Source organism: Aythya fuligula, chromosome 14 (assembly GCF_009819795.1).
Source record: "Aythya fuligula isolate bAytFul2 chromosome 14, bAytFul2.pri, whole genome shotgun sequence".
Lineage (NCBI taxonomy): Eukaryota > Metazoa > Chordata > Aves > Anseriformes > Anatidae > Aythya > Aythya fuligula.
The window spans coordinates 17910041-17922224 of NC_045572.1; the positions used below are offsets into that span (position 1 = coordinate 17910041).

At 39.5% G+C, this 12184-nt stretch overlaps 1 protein-coding gene across 1 annotated transcript; it reads right to left on the reverse strand.

Moving 5' to 3' along the window:
* Positions 1 to 1853: 1853 nt before the first annotated feature.
* MEIKIN (meiotic kinetochore factor) lies at positions 1854 to 11588 on the reverse strand. The gene is made up of 13 exons (XM_032197165.1): positions 11585 to 11588; positions 10507 to 10702; positions 10205 to 10283; positions 9262 to 9322; positions 8272 to 8418; positions 7788 to 7907; positions 7506 to 7542; positions 6199 to 6275; positions 5441 to 5535; positions 4892 to 5074; positions 4454 to 4534; positions 3509 to 3632; positions 1854 to 2159 (listed from the first exon to the last, which is right to left on the reverse strand). Exons 1-13 carry the CDS (start codon positions 11586 to 11588, stop codon positions 2116 to 2118), a joined length of 1248 nt encoding a protein of 415 aa, XP_032053056.1. The 3' UTR covers positions 1854 to 2115.
* Between the last annotated feature and the right edge of the window lie 596 nt (positions 11589 to 12184).

Sequence of the window (12184 nt, forward strand, 5' to 3'; positions counted from 1 at the left end):
GTGACCCGTAACTTTTATCCACTAACATGGAAGAGCCAGTTCCCCCTGTGAATGAAATTTTATGCAGTCATTCTTCAGTTTGAAACCAAAACATGGGAAAATGCCTACCCTTTCAGAAAAGGGGAACAAGAGGGGATATTGTTGTAGCCTCAAAATGATGAAAATTTCCTTCCCTCGGGCAGAGTGCTAGCCTTGCAATTAATTATACTTTCTCTAAGAGTCAGACAAAAGATGAAAATAAGAAGCAGCACTTTCGTAACTGAAGGGAAGGACAAGATCGTGGTTCATGGTATTTCTGTCATCCTACATAACCCCATCACACTGAGAAAAAACAAAAGCAAAATTCGTCAGTTTTCAGGCTGTTCCAGCCAACCCCACATTTACAGAGTTGCTTTTTCCTCTTGCACTCTCCAATTAGTTTGTCAGCCTATTTCCTGAACAGAAACTAAAAATGCTTTGGAGACAAAATAAGTTTTTTCCTAGGACTCCAAGAATAACCCTTACAATAGGCACCTCTTTTATTCTGGATCATCCTTTACTTTGAACAATCATCATAATCACAACTAATTAGATACGTACCTTAATTTTCCTTAAAGCTGTATCAGGGAGCTAACCTGCATCTCCTAGGGGCTCTAGATTCTTGCATACCTAATTATCAGCAGCTTAGCATTTGTAAGAACAAGGATATCGATAATTAGAAGCTTTCCTGAGAGGGCTTCAACAAGTTACTGGCAAGTTACTTCCCTCTGCTAATGCTTAAAGGAAAAATAACGTAATGGCATCATTTTTAACATTGAGCCATACAATATATTTATACTGTATTTGTTTATAGACTAAATCTATAATGATAATACCGAGAAACAGATTTCACAGTGTCTAGAAATATAAACTTATTTTAAAACATGAAAAATCTTCCTTTATTTCTACAAAAGAGCCTGAGCAAGGGGTGTTGTTAGTGAGAACTTTGTAGGGACCCAAATTACTTTAACTTGCAGAAAATGCAAGTGGAGAATAGCTGAATGACATCTACAGATTAACAATCCACAAACTGAACAGGAAGCACTGGGAATCTAACCTATGTGCCATGGAGCACGAGCATAACTGCAAAATCCAGAACACCACCAGCCAGTGCTTGACACAATTCATCTAATTCATCTATGAAGGTGTTTGTTTTTTTTTTTTTTTGGTTTTTTGAATTCTTGTATTCATGTAAGGCACCTACTTGCTCTGCACAAGTCTGAAGCTACAAAAAGACACAAGCAGCTGGTCAGCTTTGGCTATCAGATAGGCCTTCTGAGCCTTTATCCACAGCTCGTATCGCTCCTTATCCACAGGGCATCAGATCAACCTCTCTGCCAAGAAATTACATGGTATCACAGCATAAATTCAGTGTTGAGATTTCCCATCACACAAACAAGGCTCAACAGACTTATGAAGTTATTGCTTCACTGGGGAAATCCATCAGTATCAGCCCCAAATTTGCACCACAAAATAAAGGATCAGGTCCACTGATACCTGATACAAAGCAGTTCCAGCCTGCAGATACAATACAAAGTTAAGCCAAGAGCATAAAGAACTGCCATCATGGGAGACGTGCTTTCTCTACTTCTTGATGGAAAAAAAAAAAAAGAAAAGTAGGGAAGTAGAGAGCAACCTGGGAACACGATGGGGACAGGAGCCAAGAAATTGTAAGCTACAAATGACTGCTGTAAGCACCCCAAAACTGGGTATTCCTATCTCAAGCAGAGGTCACATCTTTAAATGCCAATAACACTAAAAAAAAAATATATCTATAAGTCTTGGCACAACAAGAGCCAAAAATAGATCCATTAATGCAATTTGGTCTGCTGTCCTTGAGTCACGCTTTTTAAAAATCTAAATGAACTGAAGAATCATCTTTATGGAGTTTTTAAAGAACAATGCCCAGAACAAGATCTAGTTGCTTGTACAAAAAATTTAATATTAAAGTGTACAAGTAAGGGATTTACAGACTTACTGCAAACAGTAGTTTCAGATAATGTATATGCCAAAAAATATGGCCATTAATTACTCATTAGTACTTCCGTTTCACCTCCCTTTGCTTCTTCTGTTGACTCCTGCTGAAATCCAGAAGCCTCATCTGCGTTTACATATCCAATTTTTGGTACTTGTAATAATATCTGGGAACAAAAACGACAAGTTAAATGATATTTTCAAGTGTAAGAGAAAGCTTATTACTCTGACAAGCTGTTGAAATGTTTAAGAGAGTTTATTTATTACTTGTTTGGAGTAACCTAAATCTTCTAAGTCAGTTGCCAGTGAGAAGAAAAAAACAGTTTTGAGCACACGTCCATTCCTAATGAAAAAAGAGTTATCACCCAAAAGACTCAAGTAGAGATGGAAAGAACCAGCATACAGAAATCTCCTCACCCTTAAACAGTCGAAGTTAATTCTTGACTCCCAGATTCTTCTAGAGAAGTAGTAACAAAAGAACAACTTCTGTTCTGATAACAACACTTTCTAAGATCCACTCGCCTCCCAAGTATGACCTATGGTCAGTATTGCCACAATTCTCTCAGGCACATGACCTTACATCCTTGTCACGCTGAGTTCCCTGATCTGTGCGGAAGCATCACATGATGGCCATTAGTTAACACACACACTTACAGCACTTCCCTGCATTCTAGATGCTGCACACACTCAAGCTGTGTTAAAGCAGGAGAATATCTGGAGCTAGGAACCTGCAACTCCATCGAAAACTTGTGCATATTCAGCATTTCTGAACGCTATTATGCTTATACAGCATCACTACTCTGAATTAAAACAGCATACGTGACTAATACAGCTTGCAGACACTGTCTGTAAAGAACTGTTTTAAATTTAGGAAGACATATGCCATCCAGTGGCGCACTGAGAAACTTCAAGAGAGATCAGAAAGGGAGGGAATTTTAACTCTGTGGTAGCAATGAGACAATTCTGTACACAGTTCTCATTCTTGTTTTAAAAAAATCTGGGAAGTGAAGAAAGGAGCTTCCCCCTGCGCTGAGGGTCTCAGAGAAGAGAACAGAAACCTTTAGGGAGAAATAGACAATCTTTAAAGAAAAACATAGCCTATTACATGAACTACTTTCAGAGGAAAAATGTGGATGTTGAAGAGCTCAGTTTAGCTAAGAAAGACATAAAATCTGCCAGCAGCTGAATGCTAAAGTCAGACATCTTCACCTTAGAAATAAGATAAAGGATAACAACTTACTAAACAAATTAATTTCTTTTCTAGGGAGTCTCCATATGAAGCTCAAAGCAATGAAGCTCAAAGTTGTGTTTAGGAGCAACTTGAAGATGAGCAGAAAGCGTTAGTGTAGTTTGTTTGTAAGTACTACTGTGGGTAAACAGCGTTAAGTCAGGATTTGAAGTTTTCATGGCGTTTTAACCTTTAATGCTGTGATTCTTCCAAATATTCAGATTTTTAAAAAAGCCTTTAAACACAAATAGTTATCATTTACAGTCAATCAATTCAATATTCCATTACCTTCAGGCACTCCTTTAGGAACGCAGAATGGTTTTCTGTTAACTGGAATTTGGTGACACCTGGAAGACCTGTGACCTGGTGAAGTTCTGACAATGGAGCAGATTTCTTTTCCGTAACACAAAGGCTGAAAAAATCGTGACATTTCATTCACACAACTATTTAATAGTATTGTACACACTAGCACGTAGAGACTGGATTTAAGGAGTGCCATAACATTAGAACTCTTTTCTTCTGGACTCTGAAGACTATTTTCTTTTTCTGAGCTCAGAGATGCACAAACGATTTCTTCTGAATTTACACAGGGACAGGTGCTATTCAGGAATAAGTTTTCCCCTGATGAGGCCGGTGACAAGCTAAGCTATAGCTCCATCAAAATACAAAACATGCAGCAATAACCGCCCAATGAAAGAACAGACAACAATTCAAATTAGATAACATTTGTTGGCTCATGTGAAAGATGTTCTATTGCTTCAAAAATGTGATTTAGGACTCCAGCCTCCTACTTTTTGTTTTCAGCCTAACAAGACCCTGATCTTCTCTATTTGTTAATCTAGTGCTCATAAACTGAAGCTTGTTTACATCAGTATATTAAGTTCTACAACTTAAATCCTTCCAAATCACCTGGTGCAAAATAAATTTATCTTTTTATTTAAAGTTTCCCTTTTTCTACAAAAATCACAGTTTGTTGACTTGTTGGGAGCTGTGGCATGAAAGTAACAGAGACATTACTTCTACTCCCATACTGACAGAAGTGGTAGTACTACTTTTACTGACAGAAAATCCAAACTGGCATTTAAATAGCAAGTTTTTTTTTGGAAAGAAGAGGTAATGCAAGTAAGGCTAAGTGCTGCTTTTCCATTAGAAGATGTCATAAAAATGCAAAAAAAAAAATCTAAGATTTTTGTTTTTAATCACTAAAAAAGGTATAGCAGGATACACACTCACATCTAGCTTTGCACGCTGAACATAATCAATGTTTTCCAGGGCTTTATTTTTCTCCATGATCAGCACAGTAGAATTCATTTGCTAAACAAAAACAGAGAAGAATTAAATACAAAATTCTTGTCTACTCATTATTATTCCTACACTATTCCCTTAGTAGACTATACTGCTTTATAGCAGACACATTAAAAATTACTAACAGTTCTTAGCATTTAAGTACTGAATTCCAGCTGTTTGCTTTTTGTCTCATGCACTCCAAAATTAAGACGGAGAACCAGTTCATTGCAGCCCAGAAAAAATACTTTTGAGTTCCCCTTAAAAGTAGGGGATAAACCACTTCCTAACACTTTTCCTATTTAATTGCTACTTTTGCCATGATTCAGAATTCTCACTTCAATTTTATGCCTTTATTCATCAGCAGAGCACAATGGAAATACTTACCACCACAGCATCTGTCTGTCTGGATGGCAGTGCTTCTGCTGGCATCCTCACTGATTTGGCTGAAACATTTGCTGGGACAGATTCAAGCTGACTGAGTGATGATGCATCATCTTCTAACGGATTAGAAAACTCTTCATTTCTCTTGCACTTCACCCCTTTGGGTTCAGCAGTCTGAATGTCAGGCTACAGGACGAAACGATTCTATTTCACGTTCTAAAGCAAATCTTTACAGCCTGGTAAGCACTAACAAAAAGAATCTTAGTGTCATACTTGAGCTCTGCCCAACTGGGTTGGTAGCAGTGACACAATCAGTCTGAAAAAACAGTGAGCCCAGGGAAACAGCGAGCCCAGGGGCGCTACTGGAGCTATCCAGAAGTACAGGCAAGCCACAAGCTATGTCCTCACTCTGTGCCACTGCCTGCAAGCACTCCTTGCACGGGAACTACACTTGAATGCACATCAACAATTTTAGGTGGGGACTTCCACCTGTACAAGCAACAGGCAAGTCGTTTGTGTTACAACCTAGCTGCTTTACTGAACATCTTTCACCTTTCTTTCCGGTCCTATTCGTGAAGAACAGCGCATACCAGTTTTTAGGTCTGGAGTTCTCTCTCTTGCAGTTGTAATTTTACAGGCTTTTTTACCTGTGATAAATTTCCAACAAACAAATTAATTTTGAAACAAAGACCACGGCTACTCTTCAATCCATGTCTTACAGGATGGTTTTTAAATAGGGATTGTTCCAAAGCCACCCATACAAATACCTACTTCAACATAATTCTTATTCAACGTAATTCTTTCTCCCTCCCTCCAACAGGGCAGCTTTACTCCTTTACTCTCCCTTTCCTTGAGGAAATAAGGTTGCTTATTAATTATATGCTCACGTGGTTATTTACTGCTACACACACATACTATGGGAGCAGAGGAATTGCATAATCACAGCAGTCTTTGCCAGTGGCAACTTCTGTTGCTATTATAGGCCAAATTAAGCAGAGGAAAATTATGTGGTGCCTGGGCCAGAGCCAGAACTGCATCAGTCACCTTTCTGAACTGTAGTTACAGGAGGGACTCCTCATACTGTTTGTGAAGGCTGATAGAAGCTCAGTTAAAGTAAGTAGTATGACTCTGAGAGTTTTGTTGTTGGGTAAGTTAAATAAGAAAATGAAGTTTCACTGAGCATCACAGGTGATTAAATATAACAATGCAGTTTTATTTTTTGGCATCCCCTAACGAGTTAGTTAGAACCAAGTCTTATCTGCATGAGATTTTCAACTCACACTTTCCCTTCTAGCTATCGTTGAGCTTACCTCGTGATACTTCACCCGCCAGAGTAGTTGAAACACTTAATTCTGAAGAACTATCAATGCATTTTGATGATCTCTTTCTAGGGGAAGAGAAAAAAAACAGTGAACTGTTCTGGATGAATGTTAATGTTCATAAAACAACATACACGGAAATCACAGGAAAATACAGAATGAGTGAAAGGGGTCTTTAAAATTACTAAACACACTTCACAGTTACTTGATAGGTTATGATCTATCATCAAGTAACAGCTTATTCTGAAGATACTTGCTATTTAAAAGCTACAAAGGACGGTCACTGAAGAAAAGTTCTCAGCATTGTAACATGCAAGGACAGGACATATTTAAGGAGGATGCAGGGGAAAACTTAGGATCACAATAAAATTCAGATTGAGTTGTGTAGAGATGTGTAACATAGTAAGATTGTATCAAGATCATTTACACGACATATGAACGGAAATGTGTGTGTGTAAAACTGAAAACAGCAGCACAAGCGTTGTAAGAAAGGATATCATTCCAAGAAACAAATATGAGGAACGTGAGTCTATGCCAGAAGCACAAGGCCTGCACTGTGACAAAGCCAGCATATAGAAGGCCGTGCATTGTGATAAAACCACAGCACAGCTGATTTGCCAAAAGAAAACCTGGCATCCTAACGATGGGAGGACAGCAACAGGGTTGCAGCACACCACATATACCGTTCCTGTTAGGGAAAAATACAACCCCAATAAAACAAACAAAACAAAAATAACGGGCAGCAACCTGGCCTAAGATTTATGAAAGCTGAACTCAGCAAGATCCTGAAGCAAAGGTGGGCCCCCACGTTAGCTAATGACTCCCACAGAAAATAAAAGATCTACAAAAAGCTTATTTTGTCCTGAGCAAGCACTGAAAATAAGGAGCTGATAACAGGTGCTCCTCTCAGTCTGTACTTCACGGGTAATCCTGACCAGACCACCTGGGCATACACACCTCGTGTTTTCAACTGAATGAAATCTGACAAATGGAGTACAAGTGGATAAAAGCAACTTATTCAGGGATTATGCAGATAAACATCAACTTCCATAAAGTCCTGTGCTGGGTTTTCTTTCACCAATTTCCCTACAGTTGCAGTACTCAAAGAGAAGTCCATAAAGCAAACTCATACCTGCTTGTCTTAATGCATCAATTTGAAAGTTAGTGGGGACACAGGCAGTTGAAACTCACCAGAAGTGTTTGCAGGATCACATGCTTATTCATACTGTCCAAAATATCATTTAAAAGAGGAAAAACCTAAGAATTCAGGTGCATCAAAAGTCTGCTTTGCAGATTACCTTGTGTATTGGTCTTGAAAATCTTCCAATACAGGTTCTGAAAAACACAAAATCTAAACTTTAAAAGAAAAAGCTAAGCAAGGCAGACAGTGTGTATGCTAATAAATTGTAAGTTATAAAGCAAAATATTAAAAGCAAACGTAGAACTCCAGCAAGAAGCTATTCCCCATTACTCAGGCATGTCTTAATAAAATGATAAATACACATTTCATACAAGTCCCTTGTATTACAGTGAAATTTGTTTATGGATATATATTATTTAGTATTGTAGAAAATAATTACCTAATATTGCTGAAAGATTTGAGATCTGTGGTATCTTATCTATGGCCACTGCTTTGCTGGAGTCCAGGAGCGTGGAGTTCTTGTATATAATGAAGTCCTCAAAGTAAGGATTACTTCTCCCTGGACATAGAAGATATAAATGCAAGCTTCCCATACTAAAATTGAGTGAGTAACTAAAATTTTGACCAAACTGACAGAAATCTCATTTGCAAGACAACCTTATTAGCTGGTCATTACCTTCAAACAGCTTGTATTAACAGCAAATACTTTAAGCTTACAGTACAATTCAAATTAGATCAGGTCCCAATTCACTCTGGATTGGAAGATCAGATGTACAGTTTCCACATTAAGCACAGTTTGGCTCATGGCAAAAATCTGTCCTGGTGCATCACACCAACAGAGACCACTAGTCTTTCTATTGTAGATAGTTCCCTGATTTTTTTTGGCATCAAACAATTCAGAAAAAAAACAACAGAAGTCTCACCTAAACCTTCCTCATCTCTGAAAGTTTCAGGGGATGGACAACTGTTCAGGCTTTCACTTGCACCTGTGTTATAATCTTCATTTGAATCTGTATCTAAACACTCCAGGAGAAATGTTGAAACGCCTGTGGGAAGAGTCATTCCTGTATCTGTAGAGATAGGCAAAAAAAAAGGATTCCAGATCTTGTGCAAACCATCATGACTTCCTTAGCTAAATTCCACTCCCGTGACAAGTTAAATATTACCAATTCAATGTTTTTATACTGATTCATAATACAGTTAAAAACAAAGGACATCCTGATACCTGTTTTATATTACCATAAGCTACCAGAAGACACCTTCCTTATCCAAGGCTCACTAGAAATACCTGAAGAATTTAGCCTCTGTTAAACCTCAGCCAGATTTATCTTCTGAAGAACCATTTAGAAACAAGCTTTTAAAAATGAGTGTTTGAGTAAATTGAAGAACTCATGTCAACAAGTAGTTCTGTCAACAACGAAACCGAGATCATGTGGTTTCACCAGGCTGGACTCAAGACAGTCTCAGGTGTTGTAGCCTTCCCCTCAGCAGGTAATATTAATAGCCTCTTCCCCATTCCTCCCCCCTTTTGTCCTAATGAATAAGCTAGACAGTTCTCTCAGAAGATTTTAAAATAAACACAGGCACAGGAAGTTTGAGATCAGTAGCTTTTTGAATTGCTAGAAGTATGCTGGCCATGCAAAAGACCTTAAAAACAAGGTACACTCACCTGCTTGGAATATTTCCTGTGCTTTTTGGCTGCCTACAGCCAAGTCATGTGAACCAAGCACATGCTGAAATAAGAGGCAGAAGTCTAGCCAAAGATCACAACACCTCTACTGTTTCATAACATACAAGAACAGCACACCAATACTTTTCTAGAAATACCATTACAATTCAATGATGATTTTTTACATTTAGTTTTATACAGATACAAGGTATTCTGTAATAAAACATAGCATCACCATACTCACCCGAAGTAACATCAGCATTTTTCAGACTGTCTCTACTTTCAAAGTTGATTATCAGAGATTCCTGAAATTAAATGACCAATACAAACAACTTAAGAAAACTGGACGTAGACAAATAAATGCAGTTACACGTATTCCTGCATTAACAGACGCTAAGAAACTTCCTGCCTGGTACTTTATCGCCTAAACTCGCTCTTCAGAGCATAATTTGCAGCACTGTTTTCACATGCCATCAATGAATCTGCAAGCTGACTTACAGTTCTAAAATCCATACCCAATACCCATTAATTTGATCCTACAGGCTTTGCTGGGTGAGAATTCCAGTGACATTCTGACATCAGCTGAAGTTATACGTAAGAGCAGTGGAGTTATGACTTTCCTTGTCTTGATTTTTAGTTAGGCACAACTCATGCCGCATGTTTTCAGCATCCCAGACTGGTCCTACAAACACAGACAACTATACATGGTTTACACAACGTATTCTATGAAACATTTGCAGGACGTGGAAATTGGCAGACTCTAAGTGAAAGCTAATTTTTTTTTTTTTTTTGAAGAAAAATACTTTAATCACTATTGCTTAAGTCCCTTGTAGAACATTTCAGTTCAAACACATGTGATGACCTATTTTTTATGCAACTGCAGCATTAACTGTCCTGGAACAGTTCTGCTCAGTCAAAATTATTTGTTCCAGTTATACAAATGTGGGGAATAGCACAACAGTGGCTTGCCAAAGACAATTTGCATTGGTGTTCTGCCATGCTACCAATAGCACCAACAGCTTCTATGCTGGCAAAACCACAGGAAAATGCCACCAAACTAGAGGACCACATTATGGCTGGAAAATGTGTGCACGCATGTATGTAACTCACAAGAAGCTCTGCTTGAGTAGAGAAAGAATTTAACGTCACTTTTCAGTGTTAGGTAAATACCAAAGCAGCTTTCTCACCTCCGGCAGTACAGTGCTGTCTTCTATATTCTCCTCATTTTTTTCCAAGCCTGGTATTTCTTTGACATTCACTTGTATGCTGCATTTGAGAAAGCAGAACAGAGTTCAGCTCAATACATGGAGCTAGAGGAAGCTGACATAAACTAAAAAATGTGTTTATGAGCTGTCAACAACTAGCCTGAGAAGTATCAGTTTGCCAGGAATTCAGACTGTGCATCTCCAAGAGGCATCTCATAGAGGCAAAACAATATAAATTATTAGGTAGCGTTAATTATGGTGCATTTAAACATATTCTAACAGACCTTTGGTTGGATGAATGGCTCACTTCGGTGGCTTCAAGACCTTCTTTAATTTTTGGTAAGGTTTTCACACTGGATTTTTCTTTCAGGCCTAGGGAACGAGAAGTATTTAGTTTGGCAGTTTGAGTTTTAACGTTAGAATTTAACTGAATATTTCTAATTACAACACCTTTAAGTATCTTAATCTCTCTTGTCCATGCTCACAACAGTTTTTGACCCTATTTTTTCACAAATACAGCAAAGTCTAGATTTGGTTTATTATTTCTACCCAAGCTTTTTTTTCATCAGCCTATCAACAAGACCAAAAAAACTGCAGCAGGTGTTTTAGAAATCTGTTAATTGAAAGGAAAACAGACCACCTTGGAAGTGACCTTTGCTACACTAAGCCCAAAAGAACTTCGAGTCTAAACTGGCTTTAAATGGAGTTTATTAGTAACATCATAATCTAAATACTTCTACATAAAAACTGGTCCTCACTGTATATAACCCAAAGGTGATGACAAAATTACTTAAGAAACAGCAAATTACTTAAGAAGCAGGCCAGGCTGGATGGGGCTTTGAGCAACCTGGGCTAGCGGGAGGTATCCCTGACAGTGACAGGGGGGTTGAATTAGATGATCTTTGAGGTCCCTTCCAACCCAAGCCATTCTGTAATTCTCTGATACGTATCAGAGACACATTTTAGTATCTTCAAGCTAGTTTTAGAGGCTTCAGAGCTTTATGTTTTGTTTTCAGTAGCCTAGAGTTCGAAATAGCCTACCTAGAGTCGCACATTTAGGACAGCAAGTTAACAAAGCACCTCCATGCTAAGAAACACATCTGAGCGCTGCATTGCCCTAGCATCGTACAGGACCCTTCAGCTAAAACTCCCTGGGTTTCAGGGCTGGACAATGTATGCTCAGGACTCACCCCTTCCCCTCTTTCTTCCACATACACCCAAGTATAAGCAAACAGACCCCAGCAGCTGCCTGCTGTACAAGAGAACCACACCGCCAGGAGTACATGCCAGCAGAGCACAGCCAAGACCAGAAGCGATGCTCACTGCACCCTTTAAACTCTGTAAATTCCTTTCAACTCTTACCCATAGACCACGGAGACATCCCACACTGACCTTCCCCATTTACGTTAGCAAGTCCCAAGACTCCTGTCAGTTTTTAATCCCGTTCTGACCACATTTTTTTCCTTAAAGCCTCCAAATCCTAACGGGAGATGAGCAAATTTCTACACTACTGTGAGGCCGCTCCTTTCGAGGAACAGCTTTACGCAAATTTTTAAAGCCTCCTTCCAGAGGTGGGTAAGGGCTTTGTCACGCTGTCTCCAGAGGAAGTGGTTCGCTGACCAAAAATAGAGAAAGAAGTCCCTTCCGAAACAGAAAACTCCTTTTTATTGCTCACTAATGGCTAGGACAGAGCAGAGGGCCCTGCCTCCTGCCCCGCTCCTCCCAAGCCGTGAGGCAGAGGCAGCACCAACCTGCTCGGCCCACAACGAGCACAACAAACCCAAACCAAGCGACCCCAGCGCCCCAACCTGCCTCCCAAACTGCCCCAAAACCCTCAATTTTGGGCCAAACCCCGCGCCCCCCCCCCGCCATGGCGGCGGGGAAGGAGCCGGCGCCGCTTACAGCCGGGCTGCGGCCCGCGGGGCGCCGCGCTCCCGAACAGCCGCCGCCGGCAGGGCTGCA

Coding starts and splice junctions, on each gene's coding strand:
- MEIKIN (XM_032197165.1), bottom strand. Junction 9,323..10,204: donor ACAGCACTGTACTGCCGGAG/GTGAGAAAGCTG, acceptor ATTTAATTTCAG/GAATCTCTGATAATCAACTT. Junction 6,276..7,505: donor TTTCAAGACCAATACACAAG/GTAATCTGCAAA, acceptor CTCTTCCCCTAG/AAAGAGATCATCAAAATGCA.